The sequence below is a fragment of the Dermacentor albipictus genome, chromosome 2 (genome assembly GCF_038994185.2).
Source record: "Dermacentor albipictus isolate Rhodes 1998 colony chromosome 2, USDA_Dalb.pri_finalv2, whole genome shotgun sequence".
Taxonomy (NCBI): Eukaryota; Metazoa; Arthropoda; class Arachnida; order Ixodida; family Ixodidae; genus Dermacentor; species Dermacentor albipictus.
Window position 1 is genome coordinate 206,965,663 of NC_091822.1, and position 26,140 is coordinate 206,991,802.

The 26,140-nt window shown below is 49.0% G+C and overlaps 2 protein-coding genes across 7 annotated transcripts in view; one reads left to right on the forward strand and one right to left on the reverse strand.

The window, feature by feature from the left end:
- The window catches only part of LOC135903402 (neprilysin-1-like), a 553,033-nt gene extending 534,330 nt beyond the window's left edge, over positions 1-18,703 (reverse strand). For all 6 annotated transcript variants that reach the window (XR_011512359.1, XR_011512358.1, XM_065433718.1 and 3 more), the window contains exons 1-2: positions 18,637-18,703; positions 15,796-15,942 (exon numbers count right to left, since the gene is read on the reverse strand). Coding sequence is in view for 4 of the 6 variants with exons in the window: in XM_065433718.1 (XP_065289790.1) it covers positions 15,796-15,942; positions 18,637-18,694 (205 nt within the window). In the remaining 2 variants the exon portion in view is untranslated. The remainder of the gene's footprint in view (positions 1-15,795; positions 15,943-18,636) is intronic.
- LOC139056414 (uncharacterized) overlaps positions 1-26,140 on the forward strand; it is a 128,004-nt gene that overhangs the window by 68,031 nt on the left and 33,833 nt on the right. The gene's annotated exons all lie outside the window — the stretch shown is intronic.

Sequence of the window (26,140 nt, forward strand, 5' to 3'; positions counted from 1 at the left end):
TACAAAGGAAACCCATATAGGTTCCCTGTAACATCTTGACTGACTGAACACATGCTTCCCCCATAATTCTTATAAGTCTGGCATAACATGCAGCAATAGGTTGTCACGTCGCAATCTATTCTCTACTTCATGAAGCCTTGATTCTAGAGAGCCATGTCATGCCGCAGCACTACAAGACTTGATAAAGGCTGCTATTATTGACTGGAGCCACCTTCCTGCCACCATCGCCCTTATTTCGGACTCTGCCAAATTCAAATCTGCTGTTTACATTGCCTTTTCTAGAACAAATTATAAATGTATCTTTTTCTCTCCCACTCCGCTCTGTAAAGCCATCTGGCCTTGAGAGTACTTGAAATAAATAAATTTTAATTCGTCCAATTATTTAGTTTTCTCTTCAAGAATATCTGGCATTTACTGTAGGCCACCAATTGTTGCTTCGTTCTTCACCACACTGCTGACCAATACGCAAGTGTCATCCACGCGCTAGACAGTGTGGTCAGCAGGCTTTCCTTTTCTATGTCCACCAATCTTTCTCTCTCTCTCTCTCTCCACTTTCTCCAGTTTTCTTGTTTGGACAGGTATATTATCACCCAGTACTTTCACCAAAGATGTTTGAACACTTCATCGCCAGAGTACAAATGCCATCGTCGTTTTATAATTCACCACATGAGGGAAACATACGCACGACGACGGTTGTGCACACTGATCGTTACACAATCGCATGTTTCTCTAGTTAACTTCCGTTCAGCACCCGTTTAAAACCCAACAATCGGGTCGCAGGGCCGCAGTAGAAAACTATTGTCTTCAATGTGGTGGTCGTCCTGCTGTTTGGGCTCCACAACGCATCACACACACAAGTCGATCGACACAAACACGTTGTTCCACCTTGTATTTCTTCTTTTGATCCCAAACAACGCTAGGCTTCAAAGACGCGTCACACACACACAAGTCGATTTACATAAACACGTTATTCCACCTTTTATCGCTTAGTTCATCGCCGTGCTGTTTGTGTTCACCAAACACGTCGCACACACGACTTTATTTAGATAAACAAGCTGTTTCAGCGGGCATCGCCTCGTTTGATTCCGTAACACTGCCTAGGCTTTGCCTGGGCCATGAGGCGACGTCTACTATGTTTCTCTGGGGATGGGGACTAGGGGGCTCAACGAAGCTAGGTACGTTCCGTGCGACCTAGGCACCCCTAGGACGAAAAGTACCTATATGAGCACTTCCCATAGGCGACGCGCAGGGGCGCTGCAGTCAAGCCGCTGTACGTGCGTGCGAATGTAAATGAGCTTCCGGGGAACTCGTCGGTTGTAAAGCAACGCATTCTTTGCCGACCCTCTCGGACCGTGTATGCTATTTTATCGAATAGCTCAAAATTGAAATACACGCCCGAAGCTGGGATCGAAATTCGTACCCTCAGCACACCAGCCGATGCTCTATTAGGCCTCAATCGCACGCATACATATATATTGTGCCAACGCATACGGGCTCTTTCAGATGACCGCAGCCTATTGATTATGATCATTATTTCCATGCTATTGCACATACTTACAACGGCAGATTGGCCAAGAAAATGGAAGCACGTTTAAAATAAATAAGAACAAATGAAGAAATACAAGCCAATGTAAGAGTTGTCACACTGCGTAGCACAGGTGCATGAGCCCAAGCGCGCGCGACAGTTGCCTTATGCCAGAGACGCGGGAATGAAATATGGAAATTTATAGCACTTGATGAAAGCAAAAATTTGATTTCACAACTGCAATTTCATTAGCCGCTTCGCGAAAGCTTCGTTCACTTCACGTAGATTCCAAGACGCAATTTTTTATATAATGGTTAAAGATGCATCTAAAAGATAGAGATGTCTCCAAAAAATGTGTAAGTCTACAGCTTATAAATTTTTTTTCTCAGGAATTTGATCACAGCCCCAATATTTATTAAGGCGAAAGCCTTATATGCCCTTTGAAGCGGGAAATCCGGCGAGCTTGCGGCGTTAACATCGGATGGCAAAAAAACGTGCCAGACCAAGTAATGATATCGCGTTCCGGGCGCTGAACCTACCGCGGCTCGCACTGCGAGATCCCTCGCCGAACAGCCACTGCATAGGACGGCGGCCGTGGCCCACTGCCAAAACTGGACTTAGAACAAGGTGGGTTAAATTGGATTATGGTCGATTAGGATTGGTACAAATTCGAGCAAGGTGGATAAGGAGTTTTAATTTAAGGTGATTTCTTAGACAAGTCCTAATGCTTTCGTATTCAAATCGCGCAAGGGTAATTAATTGACTCATACTTTGTTTATTCCGGAGGAAACCCAGGGTATGTAAAACAAGAACAATTTCAGCTGCATACTAAACAGTACATTTCTCAAAAATGTTTCTTAATCAAAGGAAAGAATGCTTTATATATGACAGATATGCTAATAGGGAGTTATAGCCCAGCGCGTTGAGGCAGCCTCGTTCTCGCCAGCGGAGCGTGCACAGCGGACCGGCCCGAAGTTCAGCGCGTCGTCGCGGCCGTCTGGCACTGGCTCGCCTGCAGCATTGGAGGTGTTCCACCACCGAAGGGGACACCTGTATTCTTGCGAGAGGTTTCAGCAACGAGGCCGTTCGGCATCGATTTCAAGTTCACGATCGAGAACCCGAAGCCAGCGTACCGAGTAACGCCAGCAGTGTCCGACAGGTGGAGCAGCAAAGGTCTCTGCCACTAGGTAGTCTTGGCTATGCTCTAAGGTTAGCGGTTCATAAGTTTGGTTATAAGAATTCATCATGGGTTTCTTTTGTTTCCCCTTTTCTTTTTAACGTAGGTACGACATTAGGCAATTAAATAACAAAAGCTTGGTGGCGCAACCCACCGCCCCGTTCCATAAGGGACGCTCATTGCAACCATCCATACATTCATCCATCCATGCGGTGCCAGGACAACCAGGAGTCATCAGACAGAAAGTGAGAGAAACATAGGAAGTTAATTGGATGCAAAGAATGGATACAAAAAAAAAACGACCATGGAGATTTACAATGAGAAGAAATTAGAAGAGAAAATCCGTACAATAACACAGGGCAGCACCTTGCTATTTGAGGCTCAAGCCGGTTGCCTAAGGACAAAAACATACCGGAGCAAATATTCGGAAATAGCTTAGGCATGTGTATGCTACAGCAAACATCCGGAGATCACTCAGCACATCCTAATGGAATGCGAAGCGATTCACCCAGAGAGAACCGTAGGTAACGTACACCTTCAAGGAGCGCTTGGGTATAATGTAGACGGAAGCATCAACCAATCAGCAGTCAAGATAAGCAAGAGAGGGTTCTTCGACAAGAGAGGGTTCTTCGACTGTCAAGTTCTTCGACGAATAACATTTCAGAGTCATCAAGAACACCGGCCTCCACTTCTTCACGCTCTTATTTACGTTTTGACAGTACGTTGGCAAGGCCTAATTTTCACTATCTACTGCAGCTTTCTCTTGGGCTCTGTCGGAAAACGGTAATCTTTCCAACCATTTCTGGAATTTTTCGTGCACATGGGCACAGCAGTAGCCACTCATTTCCCTGAAAAAGGGAGCGATGCTGCAGCTCCTTCCTCGCACCTGTCACCTTGCGAAGTAAGATACTCAATGGCGGCGACCGTCGGGAAAAACCAATCGAGCCGGCGAGTACCCCTGCAAAGAATGTTCCCACCCTGCACGGAGTGGTGGCGAGGGAAAGACCATTCAGGCACCTTACTCTGCTCTGTCTTCGACCGAGCGAGATATCGCTGAGCTATACACCAGAACACCGTGAATTCAAAGGGCGCCGCCATATTGATGAGCGCCGGTCGCGCCATCTACCCCAAGCGCCGCGAAGTAGCAGGCCTGGGCTGCCACGCCGGGAGATACGACCCGGCGCGAAAGCGAAACTTGGGCTTTTTAGCTGGGCGGAAGGCGTGTTTCACGTTTTTTCTAACCTGTCATTTTCGCTGTCTGGATTCAATCAAACTTCAAGACCTCGTGCAAGTCCACAATGGACACACTGAGTGCTGTGCAGACTGCAGAAGCGAATACATCGGGTAGGTACGCTATTACGTTTGTACAAACCGCGCGCTATATGCTAGAACACCTGTGAGCTTTTTGGCACGTAACCTGTGAAGGAATTTACAGCACTGTGTTGGTGCCATATATTATTAAAGCACGCAGAACACTGTCATCTGCACTTTCAGTTTGGTCTTGTTTGTAATGGTCTCTACTGGGTTGGCCGCGCTTGGCAACCAACTGGCGAGGTCATTTGACTGCTTGGTTAGCAGACGCCTGCCCTTCACCACCTGCACATTGAAAACAAAATAGATGTTATAGTAAGAAGGGCTGTAGTTCTTTCCCATGCCATCACTGTTGCGAAGATATAAAGTCCTCTCAAAATGAAATAGAAAATATACCAGGCCAATTGTATCCTGCAACCACTTAAGAGTACAACATTCATAATAAAAGCCTACAGCACCCGAACAAGCTGAAGCTGAAGCAATATGAAGCTGAACCTGCACTCATTGGAAAATGAGGTACTACAGTAGTTATAATGTTCAACTACATGTGCATTAAAAGCCCGTATAACAGGGCGAGCATGACAGATGCAGGTGTTGTACAGTTGCACAAACCATGACAGGGCACGTAAAATTACCATCCCTACTTAAAGCTGCATCATCAGGACCCCTTTGGTACAAGACAACAACCGCACCTGCATTCCAAGAAATTAGCCCCACCAACTGCAGCTACCTGGTACCAGACCTGTTTCGCTTGTGCGAGGCCATCGGATTGTTGGCGCTCCCTTAGAAAAGAAAACAGTAAAAAAAACTAGCGAGAGCGATCAAAATTTTGTTACAAAATACAAGAATAATTAAGCACTTTATTTTCCTCGCCATATGAACGGAAATATTTTGCGCTTTGCCCCGCATAACAGCCCGCACGCAGTTTAGAGCTCAGGAGGCTCAAATGAATTCGTTACGAATGACACCTGCAACACCAGCTCGTAAAGGTAGGTGCGCTGCAAGAACACCTTCGGCGACGAGTAGTCGTCGTTTACGTTTTTGTGGACGCATGCTACGTGACGAGCAGACTTCGGTTTACTTTCACTAGCAATAACGCTCACCAGCAAGGCCTACAACTTGTCGTTCACGCTTAATAGTCATTCCGTGCACCAGCTGCAAGTATCGCTAACCGCAAACTCAACTGTTCCACTTAACCGTCGGGAGCTCTGCCTGAATGAAAACACGAAAAGGCTTGCCTTTTTGTTATAGCCAAGGCGAAGCACCGGCGCGGGATTCTGCTCTGTAGGCTTGTTGCCCAGAAAGTGCTCGGAGCAAACCTGCGTGTTACACGTATTACGTTCGTAGGGCGCAAAGTTGAACGTGGCACCAAAATACACACAGATCGAATACTCACTCGTGCATTTTCACTGGGTTGGTAGTTCTTCCTATTCACTGCAGCTATCCACCGGTGGCGCAGCTTGGCATTCTTCGTTGCGGATGGAAATCGGCGCAGGCTGAAAACACCGCACCGGCACCATTCCCTACGTGTGTTGTGCTCTTCGCAAACAGCGCTAAGCGACCTGCTCCTTTTCCGCTGGTTGTTTTGGCATCCAAACACGACGCAATGATGCCCAGATGACTTCTTCTACTTTGGATCCGTGTGAACGGACACATTTCCGCACTTTGGAACGCTAGAGCTGGCGCTTGCCATGTCTACTGGTCGCCGGCGAACACACTTTGGCAGCCCAGTACAAAACGGCGCCGGTCGACCGGGCAACCCGGGTGCGAGAGTATGCGTTCGGTTAGTCTGGGTGCGAGACTAGCGTGTTCTGGTCTATAGGCTTTTGCACCGGAACCTCGAACCAGAGAGTTGCCCCGTTGCCCTCTCTTGCTGGACTGTCACGCGCGCAGTTCCCGCATTGATTGCACGACGTTTTCGCGATGTTAAGCTTATCCGCACAGGCTATGCGAACGTCCGGGCAGCACTGCGCTGTGTACACTTGTTCGAACAACCAGAAGAAGCGCAATGCAGCAAGAAAAGTGCAGTGCAGCACGCACAATGTTCTGCAAGAGGACTGCGGCTGCAACATGTATACCTGTTGTATCGGTTTCCTGCCGACGCGGTACTGAAGCATCGCTGGATTAGCGCTGTAAATCGTAAGGGATTCGCCCCTCCGGAGTCGTCGCACGTCTGCTCGATTCATTTTATCGACGGGAAGCGGACATCCGAGAATCCAGAGCCGATGCGGATACGCGAGGAAGGTAAGATGCGCTGCGTGTGTCTCCATCACGGAGTTTCCTTCCTCCGTGGTCTCCATCGTCAGCCCCTAATGTTTAGATGGGCTATAAATATGCAACTATGATCCAACAAGGTCAAGTTTTGGCAAGCGTGATAACAGTGGTCGTTTTCGAATTAATCGTAAGTCGTGAGGGCGGCGGCGCATCACGAAACGAAACAATCGCACGGACTGATTCGCAGCCACGGGCGCTCAAAACAGGAAAGCGACACCTCTCAACACTGGTGATACTTGCACTGAAGGTACAAAACGACGCTGAGGAGACCAGTCACGGAGAATCATCGGTGAAAGCAGCTGCAGCGCTGAGCTTACGCTTGCCGGCGCCATCCGGCAGTCGCGCGCAGTCGTACGGCCGCTGCCAGCAGGAAAGTTTCCTTCTCGATGCGTATAGTCGATACATATACCTCTCGACACTGGTGAGAATAGCACGAAAGTGGCAAGACGACTCTGTGAAGGCCGAAGATACGCAGAAACACAGATGTAGATAGCAACCAACGTTTCTTAGATCTGTTTGTTGATATCAACAGCAGCGCTTCGCCGGCTGAGGCTGAGCAACCACAGTCCAGTATGGCATCGTCGCCAAGCAGACGCTAGGCGGCGCCGGTAGTCCAACTATGGTGGCGCCCGTGGAAGCCTCAGTGTAGGGTGCCTCGATGCCTGCCCGCCGCGCCGCCGTTCAGGGTGGTGACAGCCCCGCGGCGCCGCCATATTGGTTTGAAGAAGCGCCTCGCGCGCCCGCCGAGCTATCGTTGCAGAGGGCAGGATTCTCACCAATCGCATCGGAAGCTGAAAATTTCTGGCATGTGTGGAATTAATTATGCTTTCGGGCTGAAATACAGAGCTCATATTCTGTTGTAAAAAAGCACAGTAGTCATGTTGGCAGAGCGCTGCGGTGTTACAAGGAGAGGCGATTGGCGAGTCGGAATGTTAATTGAGTTTTCACTGTCGCAATATTATTTCGTTTGGACGGTGGAAAATTTTTTGACAAAACCGTTTGAGAAATTACACAACGCTTATCTGTTCACGTGTTGGTAGGCTCCCTCGAAACTTTGAAGCACATGTTTCGTTTGCTGCGTTTAACAGCAGTTCACGGCCTTATATCACAGAGTCCCAGTCGTAACACAGACGCAACACTAATTTTAAAGATGTTCTTGTGCACGCCAAACTACAGAAAAAGAAGAAGTTGGGAACCAATCCCTGTGGTCGCCCCAGGTGCTCCACATGCAAACACATTCAATCCACTACTACAGTAAAAAGTACAGCGTCGAATTACACACACAAGGTAACTTCGGCTTTCACCTGCACATCAAGCAATGTAGTCTACTGTCTAGAATGCGCCGCTTGTAGCAAACAATACATAGGTGAGACCGGACAACAAATCAATACAAGACTCAATGGTCACCGCGCGGACACAAAACACAATTTACCCAAAGCAGTAGCCAGCCACTTTAATGAACATGGACATATGTTTGACAAAGCAAGGCTCTATATACTACAAACAAATTTCCGTTCCCCTCGCGAAAGGAAGTACACGGAATCATACCTCATACACAAGTTTAATTGCCTACACCCGACAGGAATTAATTTGGCACGCGGCAACTTAGAATCTTTAAAAGCTGTAACTTAAATCTGAAACTCTCATATCATCAACCAATACACAAAACACATTAGGCCACCAGCCAACTTTAATTCTTAACCTCACCTACTCTTTCATTTCGGAGGAAAAAAGGGGAGGGAGGAGGGAAAAGAAAAAAAAGAAAAAAAATTTCCTGCCTACTACTCAATTTAATGTACTCTTTCAGGATTTTACGCCTATACCAAGTGTACGATCCCCTCCTTCCATGTACACGTGCCCGTGCCCGCCTCTGCACGCGTCACCCTCCTGTTTGCTATACCGATTTCGCCCCCCCCTTCCCCCTGCCCCCCTTTTTTAGTCCTTTTTTTTGAAACCCCCTCGACAACACATTCCGAAGTCAATATGCCTTTTTCGGCGCCTCAACCCAGAGTATCGCCTTCTGGATGCCGCCGTAACGACACCTACGTTAAGCGCGTGGGGCAGTGCCCCTTGAAAGACCATGCCGCTGCCTTTCAGTCTCCCCACACATTGCACCGCAGACTCCTCGTCGCCACCTTAACTATTTCAAAATTACTCGACCTATTGCTTGACCGGCCGTTCTAATGCCTCAAAAACATGCCGCCAACGACTCCCCCTGAATTACTCCTAACCTTTCGCATCCCCAACACGCTCCCAAGCCCCCGTATTGCTTAAAGATTTCATTTTTCTCTTTCTTTTTCTTTCACCCCCCCCCCTTTGTTGTGTCTTGGTACGGCCCTGGCTCCCCGCTCCTTTTTTTCCTTTTTCCCCTTTTTTCTGCTTCTATTTCTTTTCTTTCCTCTCCGCGTGCCCACTCTCACGCTCTTGTCCCTTCGTCTTGAGAATGAGGCTCACAGACGTCGGACGACAGCGCCTGTTCCCTCTTGTAATCTCTCTCTTTAAAACCAGCCGCCAGCGACAACACCCGCACGTGACGTCACTGCACTAACCCTTTAAAACTAACACGCCGAGGATGACGAGGCCGCCTTTGACGAAGATAGGTCCACCTGTCGAAACGTTGGCCAGCCTGTCTGAGGTACTTCAACCCTGTTTAAAAAATTTTATACCACAGTGTGCCATTCCATCTGCCAGCCCCTTTCTTGTTTTTGGACGATAAGAATACTGTTACACTGCAAGAGCGTGTGCGAAAATGTTTTCAATGTCGGTTGCTCACGAGAGCACGAAAATGCCGCCTCACCAACTCGTCGACCGCACGGGAGACACGAGCAGCGGGCAGCAACGTCGAACCAATATGGCGGCGCGTCTGCCGAACGGCGGCGCGGAGCGGTACAAAGGCTGTCACCACCCTGAACGGCGGCGCGGCGGGCAGGCATCGAGGCACCCTAGCCTCAGTGTATGGACGACCGCACGCCAAGTTTCATCCTAAAGCCCCTCAATTTTCCAAAAGTAGCGCCATTATTAGATCTTTCCGCCACCCCGCTCACCCAGGCGCTTCCTCCTCCACTCCTCCTGTCGCCCCAGCCTCCTCCGCTCCCCCATTGGCCAATCTGTGTCACGTGAAAGCGGGCCCCGCGCTTTTGTATATTTTTTTCTTTCCGGCGCAGAGCAGGCGCCGCGCTTTTGTATATCTTTTCTTTCCAGCGCACTGCGACCCCCAATCTTGGGCCTGCGACCCCCATTCTTGGGCCTCCGCGACGAAGTACGGCAGGCGGTTTGAAGGAGCGCGGTAGTTTTATACAATGTGTTAGGGCCGAGTGCTTAATTGCGATGCCGTGCTGCTGCGCCTACGGTTGCCACAACAGACCCAGTGACGGCAAAAAGCTTTTTGTTTTACCATCCGCCGGGCGCAACGCAAAACGAAAAGTGTGGATTCACAAGATCGGGCGGGCTGACTTCGAGCAAGTGGCAAAGAACGCGCGGCTTTGTGAAGTGACACGGCTCCTCCAACCTCTTCTTTTGACGCCCGTGTCAAAACGGGCCCGTGTCCAGTGCATTGGGGGTGCGTTAAAGAACCCCAGCTGCAAAAAAAATTAATCCAGAGCCACCATTATGGCGTGCCTTATGAGATCGTGGTGTTGGGATGTAAAACCCAAGAATCAACTTTTCTTCTGTCTTGTGTGCCTTGACTGTTCCAGTTAACGCAACACTGCTTCCTTGTGAAAACTTACAACGCAAAAGAATACAGACGCACGTAGTATACAGAGATAAAATTAGCACTTCAACAAAAGTGTTGCTGGTGCCAATGAGGGAGGGGGATAATTATTTTCTGAACCTCTTTCCAGTTGTCCCATCAAGTTCCTTCTTTCTTTTCTATCAAATTCTAACCATTTGCACTGTAATAAATAAATAACGATTTCATATGCTGGTACGTTGTTAAAATTATCTATACCGCCTATGTGTGAAAACGTTGCTCATGGCCACCACAACCTGTGCATGAGCTACGTACATCTGTAAAAGGCGCGGAACAGAAACGGCCCTGCTGCCAGGCATTGCTCACCGCAGACAGTCGGAATCTCTCACGCGCCGGCCGAACAAAAGCATCCTGCAGGTACGTAAATTAACCTACGAAACCACGTGCACATACTTTCGCGCTGTCAAAACCTGAAACTCTGGTAATTACTCGCGTGTCTGAGCACACCGCGTGCTTGTGTCGTGTTTCAGCAACACGAACTTTCAACGTGCGCGCGCTTTACGCCTTAAATACGCCTTGAATAATGGTGCTTTTCTCTATTTCTTCCGCAAATCCGACACGACATTCTTAAGGCCAGTTACCGACTGACAAAGCAAGATCTAGATTGAAAAAACTGCTCCGCAGGACTCGAACGAACTTTTCCGCGGATTTCCTCCCGTAGCGTGTTAGCCGTCGTCTGCTACGGCAGGCCCACCACCAGCGGCGCCACCGTCGAGGCCGCGCCGAGCGGAGGAGGAGGGAAGTGAATGGCGCTACTTTGGGAGATTGAGGGGCTTTATTTCATCCAGGACGCCAGCGCTCGTTTCTCCCCTGGCGGAACGATTTCATCTCCAACGGGTGCAGGTTTCCGCCGCCGCTTCCCTTAGGTCGCGCCCGCGTTCAGTTCGCGCTGCGCGCGAAACGTCTCTCGTTTGCGACGGCGCCTTTTCGGATGACCGGAAATTATTATTGTGTTGTTACCTGTCACGACAGCAATATAAACACGAAAGGGTTGATTCCACCAGTGAAATTCCGCCGATTCACAAGAAAATGGTACGAAAAAAGCAGACATGGATTACTGCGGTGCGCCGAAAGAAGTAAACAACTGGCAAACGAAGCGAGCTCGTTCACTGATCACTCCTGAGTGTGGGACGGTTGTTATATGTAACCCACATGAATTTAATAATTACTCGGTACATAATCCTTTTATTCATAGAAAAACTAAGTTGTTCGACGAGCGCTTGTCCTGTCTTCTTTCTCGTGTTTCGTTTGTGTGTGCGCTGCCCAAGAATGGAAACCACTTCTGTTGTATGCGCTAGCAGTGGCCGAAGTTCATGCGTGCCGAGAAATTGAATATGTGCACGATGCGTTCAACATGACCGGAGTTCATTCCCGCTTCACCACTGCACCAATCGATCGAGTTACTGGACGACACACGCCCGCGTCTTGGTCGCGCCGGCATTGCTGAAGCAGGGATGATTACTAATACTTTCAACTTCCGTCTCTTGAGCACTGTTAAAAAATGGCCAAGCTGTCTAAGTTCGTGCCTCTATTCCATACTTTAGAGGAAGTACTAGTTAAAGTTGTGTGCGCATGTCGTACTTGTGCTATGCAGCGATATTTTTTTCTTATTTCCGCACAGTGTCGATGGAAGTCCGTTGTCGCCATCAGAGACAACACGGATTTGTAGCAAACATATTGTAACTGCAAAAAAGACTTTGGCTCGTATGTGCCGTATGTATGTGCCGCATCGTATGTGCTGACGATTTTTCCGGCAGCATATACGATGTCGTTTCCAATTACCTGCTCAGTGTCACTTACATAATTAAGCAGACGCTGCCCTTTCGCCGCATTGCAGCCATAAAAATAATTGTCAAGCGTACCGATCTTCTTAAAGGCAAATAGAAGCGTGTACAGTCTGTTTCACACTTAGGGGAAAACTCGGAACCTATCGCATCGCGATGCGGCAAGCAATGGAGTCGTGCGGCGGCAGCAGCTCGAGCAGGCGCACACGCTTGAGGGGCGGTGTCGTGATCTGCGTCGTCTGCTACGGCGGCGCGCGCTGGCCGCATTTTCGGGAAGCGTGGTACTGTCAGGGGCAGTGCACCGATTTCATCGGTACTGCGGGAACTGAGCTGGTATTATTTACTAAACGTTCTCCGTCGCCAAACTCAGTGCCTTCATTGGCGATAACGGAGTTCCACAAACTTCTTTTGACAGCATGCTTCGTTTGTTCTTTCGAAAGGCCGGGGTACTAAGCGCGTGCACGTATATTTCTTCACTGTGTGTGCTACCGTAATAACCAGCGACAAGACGCACCAAGATGTGCGCGCAACGTGCTCAGTCTTTGTTTTACTCGAAAGGAAAACGAAGCACTCAACAATAACTATGCGGGTCGAACACGATGAAACAAACGGATGCGAATAAAGGAATGTTTTAGGTCAAGACAATGAGCTGGAAGTGATTTTTCTCGGCAATCATTCACTACACCAGACAGACTCTGCCCGCCGGCGGGGAATTGGACACGTCACTCTCGGAACTTCAGTTCGTCTCTCGCCATGTCCCCAGCGGCAGCGATGACAGCGCTCATCCTGGAAGGCAGTGAAGTGTAGAATGACTTGATCAGGGATGTGTTCATTCGCAGCACGTCTCAGTCGCTGACGATGGTGGATCGAAGCTTATCCTCGGGCGACTGATAGAGGGGATGGTGCGCCAGCGATACTTTCAACGAGTCCCAGACATATTAAATGATGTTGGCGCCCAGGGATTGAGATGGCCACTCCAAGAGAGTGACGGCGCGCTCTTCCAGCAGTTCTTGCACAAGACGAGCAGTGTGGATCGGCGGCCTATCGTGTTAGAATACAAAGTCGCCTTCCAGGAACGGGCCGTCAAGAATGTATGGAATCCGTACGTCGTCTATGACTGCCCTGCAGCGATGAACTTACTTTCGAGGCGTATCAGTGGGCGTCGCACAACGCTTAGTAAAGAATACCGGCTCATTTCACGAGTAACGATGAGATCGGCGCCCTGCAACTGGCACTAGAACGTTTCCCGACAATGCGGCCAGCGCGCGCCGCCGTAGCAGACGACGCCGTTCAAGCTCCCGCCCCTCGAGCACCTGCGCGAGCTGCTGCCGCCGCCTGACTCAAGCGCTCGCCGCATCGCGTTGCAATGCGCACCGAGTTTTCCCCTAAATGTGAAACGGACAGTACATCGCCCTTCGAATGAAATGTCCACGCGCACACACGTAGGCACACAACGCGCGGCATGAAACGTGCCCAAACACGCGCAGTGCAGGAGGCAATCAAGGCGGCGCGAACGAGAGATGGGAGAGGGGTACCACCCGCTAATACAATTGGTAGTGACTACAGTGACGGGGCCCGGCACTTTAACATCTGCACTACGGTGACGGGGCCCGGTACATTAACATCTACACTACGGTGACGGGGCCCGTCGCTTTAACAACAGCACTGCAGCGACGGGGCGGTCACGATGTCGGTATTGGGAGCGATTACGGAGTCGCCATCTGTTGGAAGCGCCTCACATGCGTCGGCGCTAAATAAACATACTACGCGGCAGCCCTCCTGAACAATTGTGCAAGTACTCTAGAAATGGCAGTATTTTACCTTTAAAATAATAATGTTGGACAAACAGAAAGCACAGAATGGTTTACAGACGCTATCTGCCTACTACGTACAGTAAGCTGGGACACTGCGCGCGGTCGCCGCGATCGATTCCCCCGAACCGTTTTGCGTGAAACGTAAGCAATCGCCGAGAAAACTATGTGAAGTATGTTCTTATGGTGGGATGGCTATTTGTGTAACTAAATGTAGCATAACAGTTAATGCAGCGATCGCGCGGGTTCACGGTGACCGACTTCGCGTCTGCATGCATGTCCTCGCACGATGTTTCGCTTTCGCTCCGAGCACGTTTTCGCACCGTGCCTGAGCTTTATGCCGCAGCATATGCGCATTTGACAGTACGCAAGCAACCATTGTTGCATGGACACTATCGGAGCTGTTCAAAAATAATTTCGTTATAGCTAGGGTATTCGACGCCTACGGCGAATTGTGATGTTCCGTCGTGATGATTCAGTCTTAATTTTCTTTTTCTTTTCTTCTAAAGTATTGGAAGCTTCAATATCATTATTTCTCAAATTTCATCGAACTGCATGTTTATCGGTTCTCTAAGCGACCCACTGATTCTTTTTCTTAATTCAGTAGAATATTCATTGTCTGGCGTTACACAAGCAGGAACATGTGCCGTGCCTTTTTTATGTGTTTTTTATCATTCCCCTTCCATTACAGTGAACCTTCTTTCTTTATTATAATCATCATAGGTGTTACAGTGCATACGCAAAAGATTGTTGGACCCAATAACCGCAAGCTAGTGGTTGGGTCCGGATGTGAAATATAATGGGGACAGTACTGCAATAAAATATCGCGGTCCGTGAAGTGCTCGGCATCCCCATAGACGCCAGCACCACGAAGCTCATGCAGCTGGGGGTCAACAACACCTTCCATGAGGTTGAGTCACAGAAATTAGTCCAGGTTGTCAGGCTCGCTTCCTCGCCTGCGGGGAGGCGGATCCTGGAGGCGCTGGACTTTAACCCGTCAGGGAAAGGCGGTGCGCGCTCGACGCGTGGTCGCGGGAGGCCGTCACGGTCTCGCTGTTGCCGCACAACATGCACGGCCCGCAACGCAATGTAGGCAGACGCCGGGCCCGGGCGGCCGCACTTCTCGGATCCGCCGCCGACGATCCACGATCGGTCGCGTTCGTCGACGTCGCCCAATACGGTTCGTCCGACCGGTTCGCAGCGGCCGTTGTGGATCACAGGGGCAACCTAACGCCGCGTCCGTGCGGAGGTCCATTCTGCCCTTTAGAACACATGCTCTGGCGGTGTCCCTCGTTACGGGACCACGATCATCACACCACGGAAGAGTGAGAGGAGGCGGTCAGGTACGGCCTGCCCGTCCCAACGTGGGAGCGGCTCGCGGCGGCCCCTCCCTCATAAGAGAGTTTCGGAGTCGCTCCTTAGGACCTTAATAAGGTTCACTGCCTGCCGTGAAGTGCTCGAAGTTGTTTGCATAGAATGCTGTTTGAAAGAAGTGCGGCCATTGACGTCGCTACAGTGTTGATGTTAAAGTGGAGACGGGCCCCGTCACTGCAGGGCAGATGTTAAAGCGCCGGGCCCCGTCACTGTAGTACAGATGTTAAAGTGCCGGGCCCCGTCACTGTAGTACAGATGTTAAAGTGCCGGGCCCCGTCACTGTAGTCACTACCCAATACAATTTGCTTCGAATGCGGCGCTGTCAACGCCGGCGCAGCAGCACCGCTCTCGGTGCCGTTCTTGTCCATAGCGCACACTCTGAAGCTCTACCTTTCGTACGGCGCTCCGCTGCTGTCTCCGCGTGCCCGCTGAGCTATATACACTCTCCGAAATCTGTACCCGCCATGGTGGCTTAGTGGCTATGTGCTGACATAAGCACGAGGTCGCGCAATCCAATCCCTGCAGCATTTCGATGGGGGTGAGATGTAAGAACGCCTATGTCCCACGCCTTGGGGGCACTTTAAAGATCCCCTGGTGATCAAAATTAATCCGCAGTCCCCCACTACGGCGTGCCTCATAATTAAATCGTGATTTTTGCACGTAAAACCCCGATTTCATTCATTCCTGCTAATATCTGAAACAGATTCCAATGTTTGGGGCACTACTCGGCATGTTACTATAGTAAGGTCATTAAAAACAGCCCGGGAAATTCGGCCATAATATTTCACCGAGGCAAGTCGCACCGACTTGTTGCCGGAAAAGGCCGACGTCGACTGTCCGCAGGTCGTAGGCGGCGAAGCTGCTGCACGCCGCGGCTCCGTCGTCCTCGGCGAACCTCGCTCGCCGGGACCGCACCGCATTCGGCTTCGGCGCTGCTGCGTTGCACATCATTCAAACTGTTAATGGCACTCGGAATTATGCACGCAAATATGAAAACAAAGGTTCCGGTGTACGAGTGACGAAACGCACTTCTTTGCTGTTCGTTTTAAAGCGAAGCCTTGTTTGGCTATTCCCTCCACTCAAAGGGCTCTGAACCACTTTTTTTCCAAGTAATGCATTTCAACTTGAAACAGGCTATTTCAGAGATACATTGGCGCAAAAAGTAATTCAGTAAACATCCCGTTCGTGGTTATTGAGCTCCTCCTTCAATGACTTGCACTACGAAGGCTGTGGCGGAGCGGGGCGTGGCCGCAACGCTCCGCCCACTGAACGTCACCGTGGCGCGCAATTCAAATGTAATTTTGGGCGTTCCCGTAGGTGCCACTAAAACCACTCAATGATTAAGGGAAAACGCGGGAGATTAAAATTCAAGACGATGATCAAAACGATAACAAGGCAAAAGCGGGAGCCAACGATTCGGTTCCCAATGATTAAATGTAGCGCCATCCCCGTCACCCTCGGCCACTTCGCGCTAGTTTCGCGCTCGCCTCGTGATGGTGGCGCCCCCTTGCCCGTTGCAGCGTAGCAGACGATGCCACGCGTTAATATGAGCGGGCTAACAAAATTTTGGTATAGCGCTTTTGTTTTAGCTCCTATTTACTTCCTGTAGAACTGAAATTACATCTTAGAGCCTTATTTCAAGCCTGGAAAGAAGAAAAAGCGGCACGAACTAAATTTTAGGAAGGGGTTGGGGGGGGGGTGAGGTGAAAGCAAAGAACGCATGCTTTCGAGTGCGCAGCGAGGGCGCACTCGTTCGCGTGTCCTTGCAAGGGTTTCAGCACGCGTAGTGCTGTTTGGGAATCGTCGCGAACAGTTGTGAAGCATGGCCCCAAAGTATTCATCAGAAATATACGCTACAAATGTGTTTTGACCACTGGCGACTGTAACTGCTTAGTTATACAGCTACGTCGTAAAAGAGAATGGAAGGAGTGACTGAGGCCACATCAGCCATTCAGGCATAATGGCTTCGCCTAGAGCCTTACAATAACCACTCAAATTTATTAAAGGGAAGCTGAAAAGTCTGTCGAATTCAATAAGACGCTCATATATGGATGCGCAAACCTTATAAACCATGCACGTAAAATTTTGAGCGGGATTTTTCACTCAGGAACGACGTAATCGTCGGTTAAAATTGCGCTGTCGCTCCGCCCTTCGTCGAGCGCCGCGGGCTGCTGCTGACGCTGACGATGCGAGCGGAGACCGGAAACCGTGGCGCAGTGATGTAATAAAGCTTTTTGCGTGGCCGTGTACGTTTTCGAGCACATTTGGCACGTTTACGACATCGATTTGTTAACTCTTCTTTGCTGAGGATCCGTTTTTGCAGCATTCTTAAACTGCTGTTGCATGCAGCTGCGATTTTCGACCAGCCAAAGCAAGCTAAGTAAGGGAAAGCAGACCAATCGCAGACGACGGCACCACCCTCTTCATCCGGTTATCAATTTTAAGTGCACTGGCTCGGCCCGATCTAATCCCTCGCCACTTTAGCGAGCTCCACGCCTCTTATCAGCCGATTAAATAAGACAAGCAGCTCAGTCCAGGCAACGTTGTTCGTTTTTAAAGTAGACAAAAGTGACCTCCTATAAATGAGGGCGTTTGATTGGTCTCTTCAGACAACTCTGCGGGTCACCACCTGATGCTTGCGTCGGCGGTGTCAGGATTAGGGGCTCAATCCCATCGCTCGTGATCCGTTGTAAAGATTGGAGTCGGGCATGAATTAGAATTAAGGTAGCTGGCCCATGCCGTCGTCCAACTTATCCACGCTGAGGACGTTGATGAAGGGAAGGACTGCTTCTCATCGAGAACGAGGAATATTGGTTTATTTACAGTATGTATATCAGTCTAACATGACTGTTTGAAAAAGTACATCAGTCTAACATGACTGCTTGAGAGAGAGTGCCCTGAGCAGCCGCACAAGAGCGGTTTTTAAACACTCGGTCCTCTCCCGATACAAGGTGATGCGAACGTTCGTTTCGTCATCGCAAACTAGCCGCCTCCCCGCAGGACGTTCTACACACACAAATGAACACACGTGTGAAGGTCCGGAGCCGACGTCAGAGGGGCCCCGTAGAACTCGGAGCCGTTCCGGGTAGCGCGTTGGGGAGTTTGGGAACAATAGTTGGCCCGCCGAACTCGTTCCGTCACAACGGCAATGAGGCTAGAGGTTGGTGGCGGTTTCAGCACAAAGCCTGCTTCATCGAACGCATCCTAGCTGAAGCGACGGAGAGTGGGGAATGCCCATATTGTTCTCCGACACTAAGTCGATTTAGTCACGCTGTGGCTAGAAGTTGGCGGCGACGCACCCGGAATGTTGCCGCCATAGTTGTAACTCGGTGGCAAACTTGCACTGCAGCTGGCCCTTCTTAACAGCGGTTACGCAAATTTGACGTCAGGAGATTGGAATAAAAACATATTGAAATTATTTTGCGTTATAGGGCCCCATACATGTGTTAGTTTGATCAAGTTAAGGCAAATGTCACCAAAAATATCATGGTTATCATGATTTGATGACCGTCCCCTTCTCAACCAGGGACGCACACAGAAACAGCGCCGTGAAGATAGCCATCGATTAATAATTGGGTCTATGAATCACTTTCGCATCATATGTTGAAAAGAGCGCGAGGCCTACGTACCTTGAGCACTGGATGTTAAACCCGGCCTCATTGAGCAAGCCTGGTGCCCTTCCAGCATGACAGAATAGCGGCGACCTCAAATTCAATGTCGCATACCCACTACACCATCGCTTCAATCGGGTGGCAGAATTTAAAATAATTTAGCCATAATATTCATGCATCTGTATGAATAAATAAGAATTACAAAAAAGAAAACGTAGTACTAAAATATCAAATTCAAGAGATGATAAAAAAGACACAATACTGACGTGAATGTAATGCGCTTTTGAATAAGTTAGCATGTGGGTCCTTTCCACATATCATGAACATATAATGGGACGTCACATACGTTCCTGTGGCTAAAACCCAGTTAAGTTGTGGGGTTCAACACCCCCAAAATGCAACGTTCGCTATGAAAAACCTGCAGTGAATCGTTAAGTTTTACTTTCATTTAACGTGCAGCACGACACACGAGTGGTTTTGCATTCCGTGCTCAGCTACGCAGTGTCATAGCCCCCCGAGTCACTGCAGTGGGTTAAAACGTGCTGAAGAGGCTTAGTTCAAAAGTAAAGACTGCTAAAAGCGCGCTTCAAGCTGGCGAAGGGGGTCCTCCTCAAGGTGCTTTCCTAGCAGTGAAAATCAACAGCCCGAAAGACATGGGGCGAACAGCCTCATAAATAAAACGTTCGTGCAGTACTGAAAGTGCCGAAAATGGGTACGATTGGTCAATTCGGCAGGTTGAGATAAAAATATACATATTATAGTTAAAGAGTAGGTGAACAAATGCAACACGTAGCGTAGAAATAGCAAGACTCACAAGACACCTTGGCTACTACGCGCGAACACACAGAAACAAGGAAGGAGACGGGACAGAGCGCCACTTAATCGAATTGCCAGCAAGGCCGAATCAGAGGAGCAAGAGATGTGCCTTCTTGAAGGCGTTAAGAGCCTTCTCAAGTCCTGTGACCGGGGGCGTTCACGTCACAAGGAAACTTCAACCGGAGCCATTGTGACGTACTTCAGAAATAACCACCTAAGGCTCTTACAAGCCAATAAGGAGGGCGGGTTTGTCGTGTTATCTGAAGGTAATTTTTCGGAAAGAGCTGCGTAGGCACTAGAAAAGAATTTCACGCCTATCAAAGTTAAAGCAACTAGAGTTAAGAGCAGAGCTGTTGCACTATATGAGCAGTTTAGTTTAGACCGTCTTGGCAAACAGATAGGAAAAAGCAGAAATAATGCCTTGAAAGCATTCTTTTCAGTAAAAACGCATAAGCAAGGTATGCCGTTTAGAACAATAGTCACGGAAAAATGGTCGTGGCAGAAGGAGCTAAGCCAGTTCTTGTTGAAACATTTGAGTACACTTGAAGTGGACGACCCGTTTCTTACGATGAAATCTGGCGAAGTCTGTGACTTCGTAAAATCGCAATATGATGTTGGGCGCGCCTTTTCAATGGATGTGGTGGATTTATTTTACTCAGTTCCTCACAAGGGCCTGTTTGAGGCAGTCCGGAAGTGCATAGAAAAAATTGAACCCGTTTCCTTTCAGAACAATGCGTGAGTTTCCAGTGACGATTTTTTAACCCTTTTAGAGTTTTACTTGCAATCGACTTTTAGAACATTTGACCAGCAGTATTTTCTGCAGAAATCCGGCATATGTATAGGATCCTGTGTGGCGCCAGCGTTCTGTAATATTTTTCTTTCACAAATGGATGAAGCTTTAAATCAGGTTTTACCAGCTAAGCACGTTTTTAAAATCTTTAGATACGTAGATCATTTTTTATATGTTTTAATAAGGAAGGAACTTTGATCAATCACACAGTCACAACAGTCACCAACAAACCTCTGTCTGTACTGCTTTTTACAACTTTTTTGTTGTTCTCGGTAACCTGATTGACTTGATGGCACAGGCTACCTGACATATTTCTGGCAGTGAACAGCAACCTAACGTCTGCCCTGCTGACGACCTTTCTGTGATTATGCGCAACCTGGTGCACATATGGGATGACCACAGCCATTTACTGTGAGCAATTCTCAGATTGAGTATCTGCCGATTGCTATTTTTTAAGTCTTATTGCGAGGCTATCAGCGATGCTGGTTAAAAGCGGTAGCGGGAAACCTGCGAGCTTCAGCCTGGCTACTTGCTTTTCAAAGCTTGCATCCACATGGGGTCACAAGACCTGATGAGGGTGGCCTTCACGCAAGATCTTGCAATACCGCGCTTGACTATCTTTGAGTGCGCGGAGGAAAAGGGAAGAAGGCTCTTATGAGACCGAGGAGCGTAACCCCAACATATATGATTGCTTGAGAACGATAGCTCCAAGTCTAAGAAACGCAGCTTGTTGTCTGACGGATGCTCCGTGGTCGAAACAAAGGAATCTAAAACTATGCGGAACAGGTCAAATATTATAGTCGAAATACCGCGATGACCAGGAGCGTAGCCAGGGGGGGGGGGGGGGGGGGGGAGGCGTCACCTCCTGGTCATCGCGGTATTTCGACTATAATATTTGACCCGTATTTCGGGGGGGGGGCTTATGGGGCTTCAGCCCCCCTCCCCCCCCCCCCCCCCGAAATGTTTTCGTGCTGTCCATGCACCGCCGACAAAAGCAACCCCCGGCGCCAGAAATCATTCTGGATTTTGTCTAGAGCGTCTTTTTCACGCTCGACAAGCCATTTCACCGCAAGAATTGCGAACTTGGGCTGAATTTCGCGGCAACGCCCATGCACCGGGAGTCACATAACGCAAGCAGCCCCATCCGTGCACAAAGCTTCAAGGACGTTTTGATGGCGAACGGGCTCGCCGCGGCATTGCGCGGAGGCCGCGGAATCTACACTCTATCATGGAATTTACGGAGCGCGTGGATATCAATTCCGAAACTTTAGGGGTATAAAGTTCTCATAAACTTTTGATGTGAAAGGTACATTGACATTTCCAAACGTGTGCTTTAGATTTTCAATTGCGGAACTTTGTAAGTTTAATGCTCCCATAAATATTTGACGCCAAAGGTGCACTGACTTTTCCAAAGTCGCACATCGGGCCATACAACGAGACAAGCCAAATGAACTTGCTATCAAACAAGTTGACAAAGCCCGCAGCGAGGCCCGATGAGACGAAGCGTTGTGGTGGTTCATTCGTGCCGTCATGTCACATAAAAAATATCATTTTTTTTTTCACCTGCGCCAAAGCATCCAGTGAAGACACTAAAGCCAGCCAAGGCAACTACGTTCTTACTTATTTTTCTACTTTGACTTTTAATCGCGAGGACACATTGAGCCTCTTCTTTTTTTTTTTTTTTTTTTTGTTCTCGCTCCCGTACCCGCGCGCTACCAGAGCCAGCCAGAGCACACGCGTTTTTCTCGTGTTGCCCCGACCACCGCGCGGCGCACTTCGGTGCGCGTTCGGTTTTCTGTGGCCGAGTGCATTTTCGCCTGGCAGAGCTTTCGACGCTTTCTAGCTAGCAGACGAGAAAAAGAAACAATGGTCGCTAACCGCCATCACTGTGGGGACTCGACGGATTGCAGTGCGTTCGCTTGAGCGCAACCTCTCCAGAAAGTCTTGTCTCGCCGGTGTAGGATACCGAGCAGTATGCGCATGGTTCTTGGTGGACCAACCGTCTCGTGTTTTCTTCGATATTCCTTTAATAGCCATATCAGTTGCCCAAAGTAGGCATTCTATTGTAACCAACATACTTTGGGTGTTTTTTTTTCATTACGTTGCCCCCGCCCCACAAAAGGAAAAAAGTAGCGTTGTTACGGTGCAGCGAATTGTCGCATGGTGAAAGTGCTATTTCGTTACTTCTTTTGCGGAAAGTAATGGACCATGGGACGCTTCAGCTGCCGGATACTCTTATTATAACATTGTGATAGCAATTATACGGACACTAGGCGCATTCCTGCCATCGCCGTCGCCCTTATGTTCCGCATAAAGTCCAAGTGCGATAACATCGTGGCCTCGCGCCGCAAGCTGTATGTGCGAGTGAAAGCGTGCGGGGGGAGAGGGGGGGGGGGAATGGGTGAGCCGACGATGGCCGGACTCTCCAAGCTGGCCTCCTCCTTGAAGGCCTGCAATGGAACCAGTCCTTCTGTGTTTTTCAGCGCCAAGACACGGAAGGAACTGCGCCCTTTTCGGGCCATTGTTTCTGAGCGCGGAACCTGGCAACGACAAGTGGGAGTGTTCCTGCAAAGGTTTTTGTGCCTCCTCGATATCGATGACCACTTCCTCCTAAAGACGCCAAGAACTGTCTCCACCTTTCTCCATGAGGAATGTCCAAAGTCTGCCCGAACTTTTTCCGTGGATATCAAGGACATTTATCACTCTTTGCCTCAAGAAGTCTTCAAGAAGTCCATAGTCGTCCATAAAGAAAGCAACAAAATCCCAACAAAGAAAGGCGTCAGGCAGGGAGATACGATCTCTCCAATGCTATTTCCAGCGTGTTTACAGGAAGTACACACTTAGCACGGTATCTTTTATGGCAACCTGTAATCACGAGTAGCTTATAAAATAAAGGTTACATGCGAAATATGTTGATGCTTTAATTAAATGTCGTTACGTATATATATTTATATATATATATATATATATATATATATATATATATATATATATATATAGGTTACAAGAGTCAAAATTGACGGATTTAAAGGTTAATTCAGCGCAAAGCGCCTTGTAACCTTTAGATTTTAACCTCTAAAGAACACTGCAGCGCATCAGTGCGGAGACCTACATCATGGATTGGACGTTTGCTGATAAATGTATCCTAATGTGTTCGTGTTCTGCATTTATGATCTGGTTATTACAAACGTAGGACTTCGGCAGTTCGGGCTGTATTCGGTCTTAATTTCTGTCAGCCAAGCAGTTACATTTTTCACGATTTAAAACCAAAAAATAAATCTAACACGATCGCACTTGCAAGTACATCTGCGCGCTGTTCTTTGACGACCCTCCATACTTGGCGCACAGCCATATTTGAAATATCAGCAACGAAGACTGTGTCATCGAATGATGTGGCGTGCACTGCCTGCCGAAACCCAGCGGTCGAACGTGACGGAAGCCCCCTGCTCTCGCAGGCATTCTAGCCACCATGAGACAGGCATGGAACATCGGCATTTCAACACGAGAAACAAAAGCGGGCGAGTTTCTTTAGAAAAATGAATATTTTTTAACAAATTTCATGTACGAGGCGAGAAAGAACAGTAAAAGAAAAGCACACGAACGCGATGGGTCTTTCAGTGAAAGGTTGTTGAAAACATTGGATGGTTCTATCACATGTCAATATAATTCAACTTGTCTACTAAAATGTCACCTTCCAGAACATTTCAGTTGTCTGCATACATTTTCTGCCTTTAACCGGGTTCGTTTCATTCCCTGCACTGCCTTGATACTGTCAACCAAAACTTTTCCATGCCTCAACCATAAGCGCTCAAGATGAGGTTAATAGTTAAAGAAGCGCGTGCCGACACGCGGTACCAGCTAGGCAGCGTGCGTACGTAAGTATAAACGCGCGGCGAGGGAGCTGGGGATGCGGTACGCGCTAGACGACCGGCGTAACTGCTTTGAAATAGACAACAACCTACATGTCGGCGAACCATTCTGCATTGCACTTTGGATGTTTTCTAATAAAACTTGTAGCAACTGATTCCACTGCCAGCGTTCTTTGGGCATTTTAAGCTGTGCCGAAGATTGGCACTACAACGACAGCAAATTTAAGTTACAGTAGACACGAAACGCGCCAAACGTTCAGTGAAATCAACAGGATGCCGCTACACTCACATAAAAGCGAGCGCCGTCCGCTCCGTTGTCTTTTTGGGAGACATAGACAGATGAAAAGAGCGTTAAATGTGTGAAGCCGCCAACTGAGAAATGAAATCTTTATCACTGTCCAAACACGAAATGCTTCCACCATCACACCAATAACATCACTGGCACCTCTGACATTTATTTCTGTAATTCATTGCTTGTTTTCATTCTTTTTTTCATTTTTGCTTGTGCCTCTAAGTGCCTCTTTCTAACATGGCGGAAGCGAGCAGGCATCAGCCACACTGGAGTGCGGCCATCCACGGTGCTATTACAGAGGCTAGAAGGTTTTCCTAGGGCGCTATTCTGGACATTCCGCCATTTTCTTCTGAGCGTGACGTAGGCGCGACGCAAACAAAATGGCGCTGGTGGCCCGGTTTTGCTTACGTAACGTGACGCCAACTTGACGTTTCGCCTAAGAAACTGAAATGAAGGCACTGAATGTAGGGTTATCGGTAAAGCAAAACAGTTTTTCTCCGCAGTAAAAATAAAGCAGCTATCTCAAAGCGTATGATTATTCTGTCGAAAACGCTTCTCGCTTCCGTCGTCTGCTGCGTACAAGCCGTCGTCTGCTTCAGTAGCTCGGATGCGTGTCCCTGGAAAATGGAATGAGTCATCGCATGTTCGTGCCAACGCGCTTGTTTTCTTTCTTGAGACAACATACGCGAACTACCAGTGGTGATGCGCGCACGTTCTAGGCCACGTTATCGCTATTTCGTGAAACGCAAGTGACTCAGCCCGACTCGGCTGGCTTAGAAACGGCCGAATATCACCGATAGCGTTGCGCGCGCCAGAGATATCCACTAGAGCGACGCAAGCGCCGGCGCTGCCATCTCTTGTTAATTTCGCTGGTTGCTCGCACCGCGGGAGGAAACTTCAAGGCGCCGCCTTGCGTACATTTCTTTTTGTAAGTTAGAAAAAGGAATGTACGCAAGGCGGCGCCTTGAAGTTTCCTCCCGCGGTGCGAGTAACCAGCGAAATGAACAAGAGATGGCAGCGCCGGCGCTTGCGTCGCTCTAGTGGATATCTCTGGCGCGCGCAACGCTATCGGTGATATTCGGCCGTTTCTAAGCCAGCCGAGTCGGGCTGAGTCACTTGCGTTTCACGAAATAGCGATAACGTGGCCTAGAACGTGCGCGCATCACCACTGGCAGTTCGCGTATGTTGTCTCAAGAAAGAAAACAAGCGCGTTGGCACGAACATGCGATGACTCATTCCATTTTCCAGGGACACGCATCCGAGCTACTGAAGTGGACGACGGCTTGTACGCAGCAGACGACGGAAGCGAGAAGCGTTTTCGACAGAATAATCATACGCTTTGAGATAGCTGCTTTATTTTTACTGCGGAGGAAAACTGTCTTGCTTTACCGATAACGCTACATTCAGTGCCTTCATTTCAGTTTCTTAGGCGAAACGTCAAGTTGGCGTCACGTTACGTAAGCAAAACCGGGCCACCAGCGCCATTTTGTTTGCGTCGCGCCTACGTCACGCTCCGAAGAAAATGGCGGAATGTCCAGAATAGCGCCCAATTGGCCTCGAGCTCCACCACTGGAAAAGCTGGCGCCACCGTCGGCGTGACGTGCTAGGAGGGATCACGTGGACATAGCGGCCGCGTCGGCTGCTTCGGGCGCGCCGGAGCGAGCTGAAAACGAGTTTAAATTCCCGCGTACGCTGCGGTTTTCATTTAGTGGCGAAATTTTCCCGCTTCGAGTGTCTCCTTTACAACGCTTGAAA